This window comes from Chiloscyllium plagiosum, unplaced genomic scaffold (assembly GCF_037043375.1).
Source record: "Chiloscyllium plagiosum isolate Xiang-an unplaced genomic scaffold, Cpla_swu_hap1 HiC_scaffold_5, whole genome shotgun sequence".
In the NCBI taxonomy this organism is placed as follows: Eukaryota; Metazoa; Chordata; class Chondrichthyes; order Orectolobiformes; family Hemiscylliidae; genus Chiloscyllium; species Chiloscyllium plagiosum.
The window spans coordinates 89,020,492-89,041,090 of record NW_028270143.1 but is presented as its reverse complement, the minus strand read 5'-3'; the positions used below and the strand labels follow the sequence as shown (position 1 = coordinate 89,041,090).

Below are 20,599 nucleotides of genomic sequence, written 5' to 3'. Positions count from 1 at the left end.
ATAAGATGATGTTTTGATATTGTCACTTTAATTTAAGGTAAAAATATCTTCATATAATCTGTGTTGAATTCTATTTAACAATAAGCCTCGGTAACTTGGTATGCATGGGAACAGAGGGACTGATGTTGACACTTATTGGGAGCAAGGTTCATATTGTTTAGACTTGAAAACACAGGCAGAAGCTAACTGTAGACAACCATTTGGTCTCCAGATGTTTGGACAGAAAAAGAGAGAAAGATTTAATGGAAACCAAGGTTGCAGCCGGTGAGGTCAGCATTGAGGAGAAGGTTACTGGTAATCTGTGAGTAACCAGGCAGAATGTGGGAGGAAAATAGTCTCTGGTTAAAAGAGATACATCACTTGTCAACCTAAAGAGTCAACAGATTTGTTTTGTTGAAGCCAGCCAAACTGCCAGTTTGGAAAAGCTCCAAAAGCTGAGGCAAGAACCTTTTGATGGTCACTTGACATTACTGTGGTGTGCAATCGTTCCATTGTCTTGTTTTCAGTTATGTGAGTCTATTAACTGATCTATGCTCACTGTGCTTGACTGGTATAGTCTGAACGTAGTTTCAGAGAATAAAGTAAACAGACACCATAGAAAGGCCTGGAATCCTGAGTTTCAAGAATATATGCAGATAGTTAGTGTTTGCAGAGTATTTAAAAACTTTAGTCGCATCAAGTCCACACCACCTGTCCAAAGATATCCTACTCCATCCCTGTAACCCTGTATTTCCCATGGCTAATCCAATTAGCCCGTACATCCATGGACAACTTAACATGGCCAATCCACCTAACCTGCACAACTTTCGACTGTGGGAAGAAGCCGGAATAAATGCACACAGACATAGAGATAATGTGCAAGCTCTACACAGGCAGTCAACTGAGTCTGGAATTGAACCCAAGTCCCTGCTGCTGTGCGACCAAGTGCTAACCACTGAGCCACCTTCTTTGAGAAGGTGACCAAACAGGTGCATGAGGGTAAAGTGTATATGCATTGATGTGGTGTATATGCATTTCAGTAAAGCATTTGATAAGGTTCCCCATGGTAGGCTTTTGCAGGAAATATGGAGGCATGGGATTGAGGGTGATTTTGCAGTTTGGATCAGAAATTGGCAAGCTGAAAAAAGACAGAGGGTGATGCTTGATGTGAAATGTTCATCTCGGAGTTCAGTTGCTAGTGGTATACCACAAGGATTTGTTTTGTCATTTTTATAAATGACCTGGACGAGGGCGTAGAAGGATGGGTTAGTCAATTTGCAGTTGACACTAAAGTCATTAGAGTTGTGAACAGTGCAGAAGGATATTGCAGGCTACAGAGGGACATGGATAAGCTGCAAAGCTTGGCTGAGAAGTAGCAAATAGAATTCAATGCAGAAAAGTGTGAGGTGATTCACTTTGGAAGGAGTAATAGGAATACAGAGTACTGGGCTGATGGTAAAGTTCTTGGTCGAGTGAATGAGCAGAGAGGTCTCGGTGTCCATTTGCATAGAACGCACTGCCTGTAACAGTAGTAAACTCGCCAACTTTAAGGGCATTTAAATGGTCATTGGATAAATATATGGATGAAAATGGAATAGTGTAGGTTAGATGGGCTTCAGATTGGTTTCACAGGTTTTTCAACATCGAGGGCCGAAGGGCCTGTTCTAATGTTCTGTTGTAATGTTCTATGTTCTATGTTCTATTCCACTTTCCTGTCTGAATGTTAAGCCTGTATCTGGATATTTTCCTCAAGGAAGTGGTATATCTGTTACAGACTCTATAAATACATTCTACCTGAAATTTGCTTGGTAGGGGTAAATTGCTTGCATTGTACATTGATGCAGTCCAACATGCCATCTGACATAATTGGTGGCCCTTGCCTGCACTTCCTGGCCCTTCTTTGTCAATTGCAACCTAAAACCTATACAGAGTTCTCACATGTGAGGCACTCAGTTATCTGCTACAATGGGATGAAGAGTCTAGTAATCTGTAAAATTGTGTAAAAGGTGATGCTGGCAACAGGGAGGGTAACAAATGCTGGTCTTACATGACAGAAGAAGAGAAGTATCCTATTATATTTGTTGAATAGTGAAACTGGAATGAAACAAGTTGTCAGTCATATTTCTTTTATCCTGAAAGGTATTTTCATCAGTCTAGATTAAATCAATTAAGTTTAATTCATGTTTTATTTTCAGTAAACAGCATAAAAATTCCCATCAGAGGCATTAAATTGTGTCTTACATTGTCTTAAAACAACCGAAAGAGCAAAGGTAAAACTGAAGATGAAGCGAAAGATTATTAGGCCTGACCTTTAGTGTTGAGCTACAATGACTTCCAATCTATCCACATCTTGAGTGGATAGATTGGAAATGTCTATTGAAAATCACTTTTAAGTTTATCCCATTACAACTTATTTCAGAACCAAATGATTGTGAATAACCCCATATTGTAATTTCCCAGGTTAATTTCAGGAACTGTGGCTTACAATCTCAGACATTAGAATATTCAACATGTCATTTGTGTACTTCTTTTTCTTTGATGTAAGCAAGAACAATGTGAAAATTATTTTGCAACCGTTAGGGCAACATATATTTGATGCAAATGCACATTTGTATTGGTGTGCCTACTGGAGCTGCCATTTCTTTTTGTGTCCAACAATCTAAAACCATCAACTAATCTGATTCTGATTTGATATCTATGACATGATAACTGAACCATGGCATTGGTCTGAACCACATAAATGTTATGTTTGAAAAGCTTTCAGTAGCAGAGTTTGAGGAAGACTGGCAGTACCTTTGGGATCAGAAGCAAACCCAGAGTGACAGTCACAGTCAGGTGGGTGTGAACAAAGAACAACATGAGCATCCAATCACTGTGGAGACTTGAGGCCAGTGTAAACCTGCAAAGAGAAACACAACATTACAAATAAATCTTTCAGATGAAACATTATTTAACCTGAAATAGGTTCAATTGCTATTGTATGATTTAATGTAAAGATATATGGCATATAGCTAAACCATTAGACATTGCCTTGCATTTTATCAATTACTCATGGGCAAATATTAAAAACACTGTAAGCAGGCTATTTAACAGGTAGATTTATATAGGGATAGTAATAAAGAGTGAAGTTTTGTGTTGAACAGTTTGTTTTACAACATCTTTTTTTCCTAAATTGCTACTGTCCATGAACATACTGTCTTCTCATGAGTACATGCCAAACTTTCCTGCAAATATATTTATGCACTGCCACTAAAATGGTATCCTCCGTGATAATCATTAAAATATGTCCTATCTTAGTAGGCCTCAGCTTCAACATGTATATGGATGACACCCGGATCCATTTCTCCAGCACCTTATTCAGTACTGCCCCTCCCTCTATGTTGTCAAATAGATTGCCAATGAGTTGGAATATCCAGCAAGAAACTTTAGGAATCTAGAAACCTCTTTGTGCTCTGTACATTTAACATTCATCCCATCCCACTGTCCAGTCACTTCTCTCTGAAATGTTGCAGCCTGTTAGCTGAATGACAAGAGGGGAAAGCAGCAATGAATTTCCAAAGAGCAAAGGATCCACTATAGATAACTAACAAAGTAATAAAGTTGGAAATGCACTGCTTTTCACGAATTGAGTGGTGGTGGAGAAATAGTGACAGGATGGGAGTGCAGATGTTAATTTGAAAATTTGACTGGATTGGGATGCAGTTTGCGATACCTATCAATCTCTACCATTTCATTTTTGATTTTTTGTAATTATCTCTCCGCCTTAATTAATCGGATCATAGGTCATCCCATCACTTGCTATTCAGCTGTTGACGCTTTACTCACACTGTCTGACACTTTTGATCACCTGGGAGAAAGTGAGGACTGCAGATGCTGGAGATCAGAGCTTAAAAATGTGTTGCTGGAAAAGCGCAGCAGGTCAGGCAGCATCAAAGGAGCAGAAGAATCGACGTTTCGGGCATAAGCCTTTCTTCAGGAATCATTCCTGAAGAAGGGCTTATGCCCGAAACGTCGATTCTCCTGCTCCTTTGATGCTGCCTGACCTGCTGCGCTTTTCCAGCAACACATTTTTAAATTTTTGATCACCTGCAAAGACTTGATACAGGGGAACCTCAATTATCCGAATGTGATGGGCGGGCACTATTTCGTTCGGATAATTGATTATTTGGTTAATCGATAAAGTGCCTTTGCTCTGGGGCTCGGAGTTTTTAAAGTCTGTTCCCCGTTCAGGAGACTGCAGCAGCACACAGCGTGCGAGCCCCACCCCTCACCCCCAAAACCGTCACCTGCACCTAACCCTGTGTAACGTCATCCCCTGACCCCAACACCGGCCCCCGCCCCCAACACCACCCCTGTCCCCAACCCCGTGCGACACCATCCCTCGCCCCAACACCAGCTCCCAGTCCACAACACAACCCCCAACCCCATGCAACACCGCCGCCCGACCCCAACACTGACCACCCCGACCTCAACCCTGCCCCCGACCCCAACCCCCGTCCCCAGTCCACAATACAACCCCCAACTCTGTGCAACACCGCCCCCCCCCCCGACCCCAACCCTGCCCCTGACCCCAACACTGCCCCCGACCCCAACACAGCCCCCCACCTCAACACCGGCCCCCAGTCCACAACACAACCCCCCACCCTGTGCAAACCCGCTCCCCCGACCGCAACCCTGCCCCCGACCCCAACACCGGCCCCCCACCCCAACACCGGCCCCCAGTCTACAATACAACCCCCAACCCTGTGCAACACCGCCCCCCCCCCCCCCGGCCCCAACCCTGCTCCCGACCCCAACTCCGGCCCCCACCCCAACACCGGACCCCAGTCCACAACACAATCCCAACTCCGTGCAACACCGCTTCCCGACCCCAACTCTGCCCCCCACCCCAACACCGGCCTCCAGTCCACAACACAACCCCCAACCCCGTGAAACACCGCCCCCTGACCCCAACACCGACCCCCACGGACCCCAACCCTGCCCTCGACCCCAACACCGGCCCCCAGTCCACAACACCACCCCAACCCTGTGCAACATCACTCCCCGACCCAAACACCGACCCCCCCTCCCTGACCCCAACCCTGCCCCCGGACCCAACACTGCCCCCCAACCCTAACACCGGCCCCCAGTCCACAACACCGCCCCCTGATCCCACCCCCGACCCCCACATCGTCCTCGACCCAAACACGACTCCCTGACCCCAACACCGCCGCCGACCCCAACATTGCCCCCGACCCCCAACACCTGCCCCCCACTCCAACACCTCACCCCAACCTCAACATCTCCCCCGACCCCAACACCACTCCCGACCCCAACACCTCCCTCCTATCCCAACACCTCCCCCCGACCCCAACACCACCCCCGACACCAACACCGCCCTCCAACCCCAACACCTCCCCCTAACCCCAACACCGGCCCTCAACCCCAACACCTCCCCCTGACCCCAACACCGCCCCCGACCTCAACACCACTCTCCCGACTCCAACACCTCCCCCGACCCCAACACCGCTCCCCGACCCCAACACCACTCACCCGACCCCAACACCTCCCCCCGACCCCAATACCTCCCCCCAGACCCAACACCGCTCCCCAACCCCAATACCGCCCCCGACCCCAACACCTCCCCCCGACCCCAACACTGCCCCCGACCCCCACTCTGCTCCCCGACCCCAACACCTCCCCCCGATCCCAACGCCGCCCTCTGACCCCAACACCATTCCCCTGACCCCAAAACTGCCCCCGACCCCAACACCTCCTCCCGACCCCAACATCGCCCCCCGACACCAACACCTCACCCCGACACCAACACCACTCCCCCGACCCCAACACTGACCCCCGACCCAAACACCTCCCCCCTACCCCAACACCTCCCCCCGACCCCCAACACTACCCCCCAACACCAACACCGCGCCCCCGACCCCAATACCACCCCCCGACACCAACACCGCCCTCTGGCCCCAACACCTCCCCACAGGCCCAACACCGGCTCCCAACCCCAATACCGCTCCCCAACCCCAATACCCCCCCCAGACCCCAACACTGCCCCTGACCCCAACACCGCTCCCCAACCCCAAACCCTCCCCCTGACCCCAACACCTCCCCCCGACCCCAACACCGCCCCCGACCCCAACACCTCCCCCCGACCCCAACACCACTCCCCCGACCCCAACACCTCCCCCCGACCCCAACACCACTCCCCCAACCCCAACACCTTCCCCTGACACCAACACCACTCCCCTGACCCCACCACCTCCCCCCGACCCCAACACTTCCCCCCGACCCCAACACCGCTCCCCGACCCCAATACCGCCCCCCGAGCCCAACACCGCTCCCCGTCCCCAACACCACTCCTCCGACCCCAACACCACTCCCCTGACCCCACCACCTCCCCCCGACCCCAACACTTCCCCCCGACCCCAACACCGCTCCCCGACCCAAATACCGTCCCCCGACTCCAACACCGCTCCCCGACCCCAATACCGCCCCCCGAGCCCAACACCGCCCCCCGACCCCAACATCTCCCCTTGACTCCGACACTGACCCCGACCCCAACACCCCTCCCCAACCTCAACACCACTCCCCTGACCCCAACACCTCCCCCAACCCCAACACCACCCACCCCGGCCGCAACACAGCCCCCCGGCCGCAACACAGCCCCCAGACCCCAACACAGCCCCCTGACCCCAACACCCCCAACACCTTCCCCCCATCCTAACACCTCCCCCTGACCCCAACTCCACCCCACCGACCCCAAACACCACACCCCAACCCCAACACCACTCCCCCGACTACAATACCACTCCCCCGACCCCAACACCACCACTCCCCCGATCCCAACACCAACACCATTCCCCCGACTACAACACCACCCCCCACCCCCAACCACGCCCCCAATTCCAACACCACCCCTGCCATCAACCCCGCCCCCGACATCAACCCCGCTCCCGACATCAACCCCGCCCCCGACCCCAACCCCAACACCATGGCTGACCCCCAACACCGACACCAACCCCAACACCGACCCTCGACCCCAATACTGCCCCGACCCCCAACACTGCCCACCACCTCCAACACCGCCCCCCGACCCCAACACCTCCCCCTGACCCCAACACCACTCCCCCGACCCCAACACCACTCCCCCGACCCCAACACTGCCCCCCGCCCCCAATACTTCCCCCCCTACCCCAACACCGCCCCCACCCGCAACACCACCTCCTGACCCCAACACCGTCCCCCACCCCCAACACTGCCCCAGACCTCAACACTGCCCCCGCACCCACAACACTGCTCCCCACCCCCAACACCGAGCCCCATCCCCAACCCCGCCCCCCCACCCCCAACCCCACCCTCACAACCTCGCCCCCGACCCCAACACCGCCCCCCCCCACCCCCAACACCTATCCCCGCCCCAACCCCATCCAAAACCACCCCGCCTGACCCCCCGTACATACCCGTCCCCTCTCCGGGGCAGCTGGTCTGGACACCAACAACAAGACTGCTGCTGCTGCTTTTGAGGGGTAAGTCTCCAAATAGCTCACACACACACACACACACAGATACACACAAATATCTCAGAAAGAGGCCCAGCAATCACTTCTCTAGCTTCCCACAGACCTGGGAATTTATCCACCTTTAACCGTTTCAAGACATCCAGCACTTCCTCCTCTGTAATCTGGACATTTTCCAAGATGTCACCATCTATTTCCCTACAGTCTATATCTTCCATATCCTTTTCCACAGTAAATACTGATGCAAAATATTTATTTAGTATCTCCCCCATTTTCTGTGGCTTCACACAAAGGCCGCCTTGCTGATCTTTGAGGGAGGTCATGTTGCAGCTGTACAGGACATTGGTTAGGCCACTGTTGGAATATTGCGTGCAATTCTGGTCTCCTTCCTTTCGGAAAGATGTTGTGAAACTTGAAAAGGTTCAGAAATGATTTACAAGGATGTTGCCAAGGTTGGAGGATTTGAGCTATAGGGAGAGGCTGAACAGGCTGGGGCTGTTTTCCCTGGAGCATCGGAGGTGACCTTATAGAGGTTTAAAAAATTCTGAGGGCATGGATAGGATAAATAGACAAAGTCTTTTCCCTGGGATCGGGGAGCCCAGAACTAGAGGGCATAGGTTTAGGGTGAGAAGGGAAAGATATAAAAGAGACCTAAGGGGCAACCTTTTCACGCAGAGGGTGGTACGTGTATGGAATGACCTGCCAAAGGATGTGGTGGAGGCTGGTACAATTGCAACATTTAAGAGGCATCTGGATGGGTATATGAATAGGAAGGGTTTGGAGGGATTTGGGCCAGGTGCTGGCAGGTGGGACTAGATTGGGTTGGGACATCTGGTCGGCGTGGACAGGTTGGACCGAAGGGTCTGTTTCCATGCTGTACATCTCTATGACTCTATGGCTCTACCTCTTTCGGATATTCGATTTTCGGATAATTGGTATTCAGATAATTGAGGTTCCTCTGTATTCAGTCTGTTGATACTCCACTCACACTATTTGTACTATCTTTTGACACTCTTAATTACCTGGAATTATCTTGCCATTGTCTCTCAGCATATAAATTCTGTGCCTGTGTGCTTCCCTCCACTTCACTTGACAAAGGCACAGCATTCTGAAAGCTTGTGATTTCAATTAAACCTGTTAGACTGTAACCTAGTATTGTGTGAATTCTGACTTCCTTTGTAAAGCTGGTTTTCTTACATTTCAGCCCTGATGAGTGCAAGATAAAAGGTTTCATATGAATGTCTTTTTTTTAGCAATGTTTAAGGAATACATGCATTAAAAACTAAACATTGGAGCAATGCAGGAACTTCTGAAGTTCACTGTGAAAATGAGGCAGGACAAACTCATGAAACAGAATGGCAGGAATTAAAGGAAGGAATGAACAGATTACAGTCTTGTCTCACATGTGAAGGTTTGACAGTAGTTTGAGTGTTACAATCACTGCTGTATGAGCCCCAGAAACCTTAATGCAATTAGAAGTAGAGAGATTCACCTGAAGACGAACAATGCTGCAAATCACTCATTCACAACAATGTGTGGCCTGGTCACTACTGCTTCATGATTCATCTGGACAAATTCTGTTTCACATTTGTCCTTAACTAATTTTCAGGTCATCATGGAGGAATTGTTCAGGCATCAAGAGGAGGAAGCAAAGGGGTTTCCACAGAAAATCTATGCTCTGTTTCACAGCAAGATTATCTGAATGATATATAAAAGGAACCTGGCATCACAGAGCACTTCAAGTAATGGTCAGAGATTCACACATAAAGCAATTATGCTACAGAAGGAAATGAACATCCTCCAGAAGATCTGTAAATGCTACCTCACAACAAAAGAGATCTAAAGTATATAAGGGAGTATGTTTGAACGAGTATTTGACTGAAACTAGGTAGAAACATTGAAGCATAGAAAGTAGGATCAGGAGTAGGCCATTCAGCCCTTGGGACCTGCTCCACCATTAAATATGATCTGGCCTAATGCCAGAATAACTGTCGAGGGGAAAATATCTAATGCTAACATTGTACTTTCAATAATATTGCTGAGGAGTTTCCTATAGATTTGAATCTCGATTTAGTTGTCCAAAAGGTCCTTGAATCTTTAAGTTTACTCAGTTGTTGGTTGTGGTGAAACCTTATTTCCTGCTGAAATTCCCAAGAAGTCATTGTTTACAGAGAAACAGGAGCTATAACAGCAGGAGGAGGATGGAATGGCATGAGGACATCAGCAAATGCATAGACAGATGCTCATGATCACTGGGGACAGCCAGATGCTAACAATTCAGTGAGACTGATACACTGCACTCATCTCACAGCCAGATTCTGAACAGACATGGTACCAACCCCGAACAAAGCAGTCCTAAATTCAACAGTTCAGCCCTCTCCATATCATTGACAACCATTCCTTGTCTTTAATTCCTGTTCAAGCAATCTTTTACACAAAAAGAAACTTGACAGGCACAGGCACAAATGGTAAATGTGGGAAAAATGGATCAAACAAAAAATTGAATCAAATAGAATAATGAAACACCAATTGATCATGTGCATATCCCTTTGCAGTCCGATTTTTTTACTTGTGTTTTTACTTCTTCATGGTGCAATCCCTGTGGCTTCAGTACAGGAAGAGGCAAACTACACAAAACCTGCTCAATTGCTCCAAGGGGATGTCCTTGGGTTTAAAGCCTGTCTAACTCCTGCCAATGGCTGCTCTGCCTTTACGTACACAGGTGCAGACTTGGTGCTTAGGATAGGACACAGCATGTGAGATTGACTGAGGAGAGGAAACTGGAAGAGAAGTGGAAGCACTTTAGAAGATGCCCCTCTTCCATGTCCCGTTCTCTAACTTCCCTCCCACCCACGCCTCCCTGCTGTGCAAATGCACCGAAGGCCGAGCCAAGGTAAGATCTTCACTAATCATGTTGAAGATGGCATTCAGAGTGGGCAAGCCATCGTTGAATGCCAACATGCACTCAGACAGTTGCCACGTCTGATGCTCCTCAGATTATCACTCTTTTTATGGACATAGACATCAAACCTGGAATATCAAGGCATTCTGGTGAAGCTCACAGGACTTTACACATTTGTGCTTCCTGCTCCAAAAATATAACTTGCAATAATGGCTATGGAGGCCCAATATCCTTTCAATCTGAGCAACGTTTAGACTTTTCCATTTTCCATTGCTGTCCGTATTGCCTTCATTCTTGTTCACTGGTGGCCCAATGTAAAAACCCGAGTCCCTGTTGAGCTGATAGATGTTGCGTCATTGTGGAACACTAGCATGAGTGAACCTCCTCAAAGGAGCTATTGTTCTTCTGTTACACCATGTCCTGTATGATGCCTGTCGTAGATGCGAGTCAAGATTTTGAAATGGTTGTTCACATCAATTATTGGTCAGAACATTGAGTATAGGAGTTGGGAGGTAATGTTGCAGCTCAACAGGTCATTGGTTATGTCTCTTTGGAATATTGTGTGCAATTCTGGTCTCCTTCCTATAGGAAGGATGTTGTGAAACTTGAAAGGGTTCAGAAGGGATTTACAAGGATGTTGCCAGGGTGGAGGGTTTGAGCTTTCGGGAGAGGCTGAATAATCTGGGGCTGTTTTACCAGAGTGTTGGAGGCTGAGGGGTGACCTTATAGAGGTTTATAAACTCAAGAGGGGCATGGATAGGGTAAATAGACAAGGTCTCTTCCCTGGGTTGGGGGAGTCCAGAACTAGAGGGCATAGGTTTAGGGTGAGAGGGGAAAGATATAAAAGGGATCCAAGGGGCAACTTTTTCACGCAGTGGGTGGTACGTGTATGGAATGAACTGCCAGAGGAAATTGTGGAGGCTGGTACAATTACAGCACTTAAAAGGCATCTGGATGGGTATATGAATCAGAAGGGTTTAGAGGGATATGGGCCAAGTATTGACAAATGGGAGGAGATTAATTTAGGATATCTGGTCAGCATGGACAAGTTGGACCAAAGGTTCTGTTTTCGTGCTGTACATCTCTTTAACTCTGACTTTAAGTCAATATGAGTGAGTGTTATATGCCTTGTGGCTGTGTGATACTTGATTCTTTCACCGAGTAGATCAGACTCCCCTCCCTCCATGTTCACGAGATTTATCTCCAACAGCTTTTCCTCTGCAATTGTCAGTAACAGATATGGCAACCAATTCTGGCTCCTGGGCTTAGATTTCATGTTTCCTTGCCCACAGGTTTGAAGGCAGGTAAGTAGAATCTAGTGAGTGGCCTTCCTGCCACCCAGAGACCTGCCCCCAAGCTAACTGACTGTGAGTGAGGCATTAGGATGCCTGCTTCTACTTGGGCCTATTGAGGTCCTTAAATGACCAATCAAAAGTCACTTAAGGGCCTTATCCTGCCACTATTATTGTATTATCGGAGTCTGAAGGAGGATGCAAAGAAAGCAGAATCATTTCAAACTTGTCAGCAAAAGAACACAACTTTGTTCATGTGTGACAAATCTACTGGAACTAATTGAAGATGTCATGAGTCGAACAATCGGGGAGCTGGGGATGTGGTTTATTTAGGATTTCAGAAGGCTTTCAACATAAGAGTTAATGTGTAAAATTAAGGTGTATGGGATTGGGGGATAGTGTATTGAGATGGATAAGAAATTAGAAGACAGGAAACAATGACTAGGAATAAATTTGTCTTTTTCTGAATGACAGGCAGTGACTAGTGCGGTACCACAGGGATTGGGACTAGCATGCCTGCTTTATATGTTAATGACTTAGATGAGGGTACCAGGTGTAATATCTCAAAATTTGCAAGTGCCCCAGAGCTGGATGTAAAGATGAGCTGTAAATTGAGAGAGGGGAATGGTCAATGAGCCCAGCGTGTCCTCATACACCAATTGCTGATAGTAAGCATGCAGGCGTAGCAGGTGGTAAAGAAGGCAAACTGTGTGTTGGCCTTCATAGTGAAAGGATTTGAATGCAGCAACAAGAATGTCTTGCTGCAATTATACGGGGCATTGGTGCAGCCAGACTAGTTTCAGTCTCCTGATTTGAGGAAGAATGTTCTTGCTTTAGGGGAGTGCAGCGAAGGTTTAGCACATTGATTCTTGGGATGGCAGGGCTGATATATGAGGAGAGTTTGAGTTAGTTAGGAATCTATTCATGCGAGGTTAGAAGATTGAGGGGGACCTCATAGAAACCTAAAATTCTAACAGGATTAGATAGGTTGGGTGAAGGAAGGATGTTCCTGATGGTCGGTGAGTCCAGAACCAGGCTCATGATTTAAAAATTAGGGTTAAGTCTTTTAGGACTGAGAATGAGGTGAAATTTCTTCACCCAGAGAGTAGTGAGCCTGTGGAATTCACTATCACAGAAAATGGTTGAGGCCAAAACATTAAGTTTTCTCAATAAGGAGATAGACACAGCTCTTGTGGCTAAAGGACCCTAAAGGGGGGAGGGCGGAATTAGGGTATTGAGCTGGAATGACTAGCCGAGATCATACTGAATGGCAGAACAAGCTTGAGGAGTCAAATGGCCTACTTCTGCTCCTATCTTCTATGTTTCTGTGTTTATTTCAGGGCTGATGTTCAGGATAGGCTGTGGGACAGTAAAGATTAGAATGGTGCTGGAAAAGCACAGCAGGTCAGGCAGCATCCGAGGGGCAGGAAAATCCATGTTTCGGACAAAAGCCCTTCATCCGGAAAGTCTTCATCAGGAAGGTCTGTGGGAAGGTAAAATCAGGGGGATTGGGGTCTGATGTACACCAGGATGTACACTAGTTCTGAAGAATACAGTGAAATTATAATGTTTTGGTGGAGGCTGCTTATTGCTTGCTATAAAGCTTCCTTTCTTGATGCTGGCAGGCTTTTCTTTAGATACATATCCAAGTATTCTTTTTAGAGAAACAAACTTTGACTACATTAAACCAAATTTAAATAACATCACCATATTTAAATTGATGTACCAGGACTTAGTTCAAAATTTGAAGGGAACTTTAGAGAGTGGGGTGGCTCAGTGGTTAACATTGCCACCTCACAGCACCAGGGACCTGGGCTCGATTTTAGCCTTGGGTGACTGTCCGTGTGGAGTTTGCATGTTCTCCCTGTGTCTGCATGGGCTTCCTCCAAGTGCTTCAGTTTCCTCCCACAGCCCAAAGATGTGCAGGTTAGGAGGATTGGCCATGCTAAATTGCCCCAGGGTGATCAGGCACATGCAGGCTAGGTGAATTAGACATGGGATATGCAGGGCCCGAGAGATGAGGTGGTTCTTGCAGGGATGCTCTTCAGAGGGTTGGTGTGCAGGCTGAGTATCCTGTTTCCACATGGTAGGGATTCTATGAATTTTAAATTGAAATGTCTATGGAAAAGGTAACAATGGCATCCTAACATCCCAATGGACATCCCAATATCCAATGATTACAAATAATCTATACACACCTAAGTATATTTAACAAATCAATATCTAAAACCTTGTTCCCTCCAACTGCTAGGGATTCAACATCCATCAACAGAACTTATTAAATACTAACGACATACTTGAGTGTAACATTTATATTTAAGTTTAAACATCGTTAATAAATGTTGTTAGTTGTGGACAATCAAAGTAATATGCATTTCTTGTATCATGCAATGTCTCTGAATGGATGGCATACTCTGATCAAACTTCTATTACTGATAGTTTGAATATTTCAATTAAGAGGGAAAAAAGGGGGATCTTTTACTGAAATATGCAGAAGAAATTAGTAAAACAGGAGCATTATGAAGGAGCAAGTGAAAAGACAAATAATATCATTGAATACAGGTAAACAAACACAAAGTGAGAACAAAGCACTGGAGAAGTAGAGGGTGAGGGAAAAGGAGAGCATGTATTAAGGGAGTTATCCTGCTGCAGCAAGAGAAATTCTGCAGGATATCCACAAGTTAGCATAAAATGCCTTATTACATTTGTTACATTGGAATAGAGTGATACCAGGCAACCATTGCTGAAACATGGTCTGAAAACACTTTACCATCATCGCCATGCTGGTATTCCAATTAATCCCACCATCAACAGTGTCTGATGCTGGCCAAACAAAGTTATTCTTCTTACATGCCATTGTTCATTTTAAAATGCCAATTGGGCTCTTCAGATGTACATACAACTCTGGCTGCCATTTTAGGGAACAGCTATCCAAATTGTGCGTGATTACGCTCCTGTGAAGCATCTTAGGATGTATGGCCATTTTAGAAGCACTATATAAATACAGGTGGTTGTTGTTGTTGAATGAAGTGGGCTATCAGATGTAACTGGATTATATTTTTGGGGAGCAAAAGCAGCTTTGGTGGCTTTTTCAGCTCCACAAGAATAATCGTTGCCATCCCAGGCACACTCCCTTTCACATGCTCATATCCCCACTGTAATCACTGCACCTATTTTGCTGGCAAGGAGACCACCTGATATTATTATGCTGTTCTATGTTTTGTGTCGGCCTTTCTATCACTTATTACTCAATCCTTTTAGCTGTTCACACTCTATCTGTGTGAAGGCTATGTCTTATTTCTTTGATTTCTTGTCTCATGCTAATGACACTTCTGTCACTTCTCCTGCTTTCCATTTAAATGCCTTTACAAATCATTCTATTTCTTTTCCTTTCTTTATACATGCTGAATGTGTCTTGTCATTCTCAATCCAACTCAACCATTACTAAAGACACCATTTGGCATCTGTCCCAATGCAGCTCTGCTCAAGGAGTGTGGCAGATGGTGTTAGCACAGCTGAATAGAAGGGATATGGAATGTAGAAATGATATTACTTTGATTGTCTGCAATTAATGAGCTAACATGCCATGCATACATTGAACAGGTAACACAGACTTACAAGTGCAGGTTGTGATTAAAGCATCAAATAGTTAATATACTACATAAAGCAATATGTTTCATTATTGCCGGTAACTGATTATAATAGAATAGTTATAACTGAACCTAATGAGTTATTAAAGTCTGATTTAGATTTATAGACATTCCCTAAATCATAATCAAATTGTGACATGAATTGTAATGTAGAATGAAATTTTGAGACTATATTGTCCAACATCCAGCAAACTGTACTCACAATTATGGTCTCTTTCCTATCGGAAAGATGTTGTGAAACTTGAAAGGGTTCAGAAAAGAATTACAAGGATGTTGCCAGGGTTGGAGGATTTTAGCTATTGGGAGAGGCTGAACAGGCTGGGGCTGTTTTCCCTGGAGTATCAGAGGCTGAGGGGTGACCTTATGGAGGTTTACAAAATCATGAGGGGCATGGATAGGATATAGACAAAGTCTTTTCCCTGGGGTCGGGGAGTCCAGAACTAGAGGGCATAGGTTTAGGGTGAGAGGGGAAAGATATAAAAGAGACCTAAGGGGTAACGTTTTCACACAGAGGGTGGGTACGTGTATGGAATGAGCTGCCAGAGGATGTGGTGGAGGCTGGTACAATTGCAATATTTAAAAGGCATTTGGATGGGTATATGAAAAGGAAGGGTTTGGAGGGATATGGGCCGGGTGCTGGCAGGTGGGACTAGGTTGGGTTGGGATATCTGGTCGGCATGGATGCATTGGACCGAAGGGCCTGTTTCCATGCTGTATATCTCTATGACTCTATGACTCTAATATACTTAAAATTTCTAATTTGTCATTTTAGGCAGGGTTTAATTTAATTGGCCTGATTCCCAGGCAGGTCAGCATAAATCAGTGTTGGTGCTATTCTTAGGTTAGGTTCGAGGGGTATACAAAAGTTGGAGGTCCTATCTGAACAACTGAACTAACTTCTGAATAAATATGAGTTTGATTGTATTTCTGTACATTTAAAATGTACTTCACCTCTCAACTAAAATAACAAAGGGGAAAAGAAAAGTTGTGGTTAAATTGAGTAGAATTAGGTTGGAAGGCCGAAGTAGAAAATGCTGTTCTTTACTCATGACACATGATAGTTAAGACCTTAGAGTGTTGGCAGCAGGATATGCTGCGTTGAGACAACTAACGTTATGTCTGTGTTTTTAAAAAAAACTAAAAAAAGTTGCAGCAAAGTTTCTATAACTACCATCTTCCACCTATTGTTAACCATCCAGCCAATTTACAGACTTGTCCCTACTTTATTTTTGTCCTAGTCTTTTGGCTCCATCCTTTTCTGACTTACTGCTAAGGTACAGTTCCACGCATCTTATCGTGCAACACTCAGATGTACAGCAAGCCTGCTCAAGCAAAATGAAATGAATCTGGAAGCAGCAGAAGGCTGTAACTAGAAGTACCATTAAGGTCTGTAGTAGCTTTCATGATAGGCATGGGTGTAATAACCTCACCGAATTGTTCTTTCTCTCAAATGACAGTGGAAGAGAGCTCCCAAATGGGTTTGTGAAGTAGCTTTCAAGGATCTAATAAATTTCTGTATTAAGCTGTGACTTTATTTTCTCCTTGGTTGATGGCTCAATCATCAGTGATTGTAACCAAGATCTAGGGCTACCTCTAATTTGTGTAAAGCAATGAAGATCTACGCTTGCTATGATTGAAACATATGATTGTAAATCTATCAAAATTCATCGATGAAGTACCACAGTGAGTAAACACTTTGTAAATGATTGGACAACGTACTTCTCTGCATGTAGAACTACAAAGTGGCATTGGTTATAAAAGCCCTAAAGCTTCAATGCAAAAACTTCAGGTCCCCACTGACCTGCTACACAAGTAATTTCCTATGATGTTGATGCCTGACACTGTTGAATTTAGCAAAGCTACTGCCACCTGCAATTTGTCACAAGCTTCAAAATTTCCAAAGTTCCAAGGTTGGAGCAAGGTATCTGGTGAAACAGTAGCTCTGAAGAAGATTTTTTTTTAATTCACTCAATATTTATTGACTGTCCCCTTGATTGTCCCAGTTGCCCTTGAGGAGGTAGTGATGGGCTGCCTTTTTGAACTGCTGCTGTCTACGTGCTGTAGATTGACCTATAATGTTCTTAGCGAGAGAATTCCAGGATTTTGACCCAGCGACAGTGAAGGAAAGGTGATATATCTCCAAGTTGAGACAGTGAGTGATCTGGAGGAGGACATGCAGATGGTTAGTGTTCACATTATTCTACAGCTTTTATCCTTCTAGATAGAAGTAGTTTTGGTATTTGAAACGTGCTGTCTTTGGGATCTTTGATGAACTTCATGAGATGCTGCAAAGGAAGGTGGTCTTTGTTTGGAGCAAAAACTCTTACCTCTCTCAAAGCAGCAAGAACAATAAGTTGTATCTGCACAATGCCTTTAACTCAATGAAATGGCTCAGTGTGTTTCACAGGAGTATTACTAAACAAACTTTCCCTACATAAGGAAGTTGATATATTAGAGCTGGTGATAAAAAGCTTGGTCAAATAGGCAGACTTTAAGGGGATGTTAAAAGAGGAAAAGCTGGTAGAAAGGTGGAGATGTTTAGGACATTGGCAGCAGACAATACAGCAAGTATTGGGGAATAATTAAAACATCATCATCATCAGCTGCTAGTTTTCTTACATTTGGCACAACATCCTGATATGGGACCATATCACTGACCCTTCACTCTCACGGAAATCACTTTGTAAGAACACTACAGATGTACCTAGACCACACAAGCCTTCAGGAAAGTGGCTCACCACCACCTCTTCAAGGGTACTTAATGATAGGCAATAAATTCTGGACAGGCGAGAGGCAGCCATATCATGTGAAAGAACGTTTTTTAAATTCCAGATGCTCAAGAAGCCCGAATTGGAAGTATAGACACCTGAGAGGGTTATAGGATTAAAGGAAGTTACACATATAGGAGACTAGGATTTTCAAATTACATGGTTGTTTGCTGATCTATTCCCACCAGATGGTTTGTGCACCTTCTTCTTCATTGGCAGTCCCTCATATCCAAGGACGACTTGCTTTCACTTGGGATGAGGGTGCGGGGTCAAGGTCAAGGATTACTTGCTGGTTTTGATGGTTGGGTGGCCTGAGGGGTTGCCCAAGTGTTGTGGCAGAAGCGGGCTGAAACAGAACCTGCCTTTCTGGATTTTGAGTCTGAGGCCCATTCTCTCATCCGGCTCATTGAATGTGTCTATGATGGTTTGTAGCTTAGCCTCTAAGAGTGAGCACCTGTAGGATGTGTACTGCAGCTCGATGAAAGAAGCTGGGGTGGTTTTTGGTACTGACCTGGAAGTATTGAAGGTTGAACAGGCTGTTGGTTGCTCCACTTCAGTGGGGAATTTTGTGGTGAATGGCTGGAGTATTACAACGAGGAAGATGGAGAAGAGTATCAGTACCTTTGCTCAAAGACAAATCCTTACCTAAGTCAGCCAGGAGCCTAATGTTACTGTTCAAAGTGTGATGATGTATTGTGGATGACTGAACATTTTAGTGATACATTGAGCAGGGTGCACTTGGCAGATATTCCACTCAGTAAAAACCAAGTAAAAAAGTAAAGACCACCAAAGTTAAGTTTTTAAATTGACCATTATAGGGTTAGAAGGAAGATGACTTTTTTCTAAGCCCCACAACAAAAGTCTGGGCTCCCAAATCCTACCCTTGGAACCTTTCTGAATAACCCCCAGTAATTTAACTGAGCACCAATTTAACAGTTACTTGATTCTGCTTTCCCTTTCAGGCTAGTTGCATTCATTTTGAGTGGGTAGGATGTATATAAAGCCTGAGATTAAATATTATCTACGCCAGGGTAATTTTAAAAAAATATTATCTATGCCCCTGAGGCAACTCCAAGCTGGGAGGTCCACCTGACTTTTCATCAGTGAGTTAAAATTCTTCCTCTAATCAACTTATCAAATTCTGCTGAAGGATTACTGGATGAAAAATGTTAATTCTATTTCTCGCTCCAGAGATGCTGCCAGACCAGCTGAGTTTCTCCAGCAATTTCTACTTTTGTTTCAGATGTCCACCATCTGTAGTCCTTTATTTTATGTAAAAAATTATTGCTCATCCTGTTCAGCACAGGCCTCACTAAAACCAGCCACAGCTTGGTTAAATATATTTTTTAAAAAGTTACCAAGAATGTTATGTGAATTCCTTCTGATACTTATGATGAATTAATTCTGAAATATGGATTTTAATGGGATCGACAGGATGGGCCATGGATCTTTCTGATTAACATGCCATTATGCTCTTGTTCCTAATAGACTCCATGGTTAATGGGCCTCATGAGTTTTTTTCCTGATATCTTTTATTCAGTTCATTTAACTGGAAATTATGAAGTTAACTTAAATTTAATAGCATTGCTCAATTAACTATTCTTCATTTATTGCTCTAGTTGCCTTTCAAACTGACTAAATGTCATTTCAGATTTATTAAACAACACAAAGTTTGCCTGATATTTAAGTCAGCTGAAAGATTGCCAAGTAATGAATGCAAGTTTATTTTGCAGAAATCCTTGGATAGGTATGCTGCTGGAATGTGTGCCTGGCAGAAACAATTGATGAAGAATAAATGAAGGACGAAGATGCACTTTGGTTCTAAGTTGACAGAACGAGTGCTTTATTGCAATATTCATATCATAGAATCCCTACAGTGTGAAAGCTGGGCATTTGGCCCATTGAGTCCACACTGACCCTCTGGAGAGCATCCCATCCACTTGCCCTATCTCTGTAACCCTGTGTTTCCCATGGCTAATCCACCCAGCCTGTACATCTCTGGACTGTGGAGGAAACTGGACTACCTGGACGAAACCTAAGCAGACACGGGGACAATATGTAAACTCTGCACAGTAGCCTGAAGATGGAATCAAACCCAGTCCCTGGAGCAGTGAGACAGCAGTGTTAACCACTTAGACATCATGCTCCCATATAGTGTAAATATAACCAGTAAACATAGAGTCATAGAGTCACAGAGATGTACAGCACAGAAACAGACACTCGGTCCAACCCGTCCATGCCGACCAGATATCCCAACCCAATCTAGTCCCACCTGCCAGCACCTGGCCCATAATCCTCCAAACCCTTCCTATTCATATACCCATTCAAATGTCTCTTAAATGTTGCAATTGTACCAGCCTCCACCACTTCCTCTGGCAGCTCATTCCATACACATACCACCCTCTGTGTGAAAATGTTGCCCTGTAGGTCTCTTTTATATCTTTCCCCTCTCACCCTAAACCTATGCTGTCTAGTTCTGGACTCCCCCACCCGAGAGAAA

The 20,599-nt window shown here is 45.4% G+C and overlaps 1 protein-coding gene across 1 annotated transcript in view; it reads right to left on the bottom strand.

Annotated features, from left to right (window-relative positions):
- The window catches only part of gpr158a (G protein-coupled receptor 158a), a 765,069-nt gene that overhangs the window by 30,614 nt on the left and 713,856 nt on the right, over positions 1 to 20,599 (bottom strand). The window contains exon 9 of the mRNA XM_043690479.2: positions 2,773 to 2,878. Coding sequence (XP_043546414.2) covers positions 2,773 to 2,878 — 106 coding nt within the window. The remainder of the gene's footprint in view (positions 1 to 2,772; positions 2,879 to 20,599) is intronic.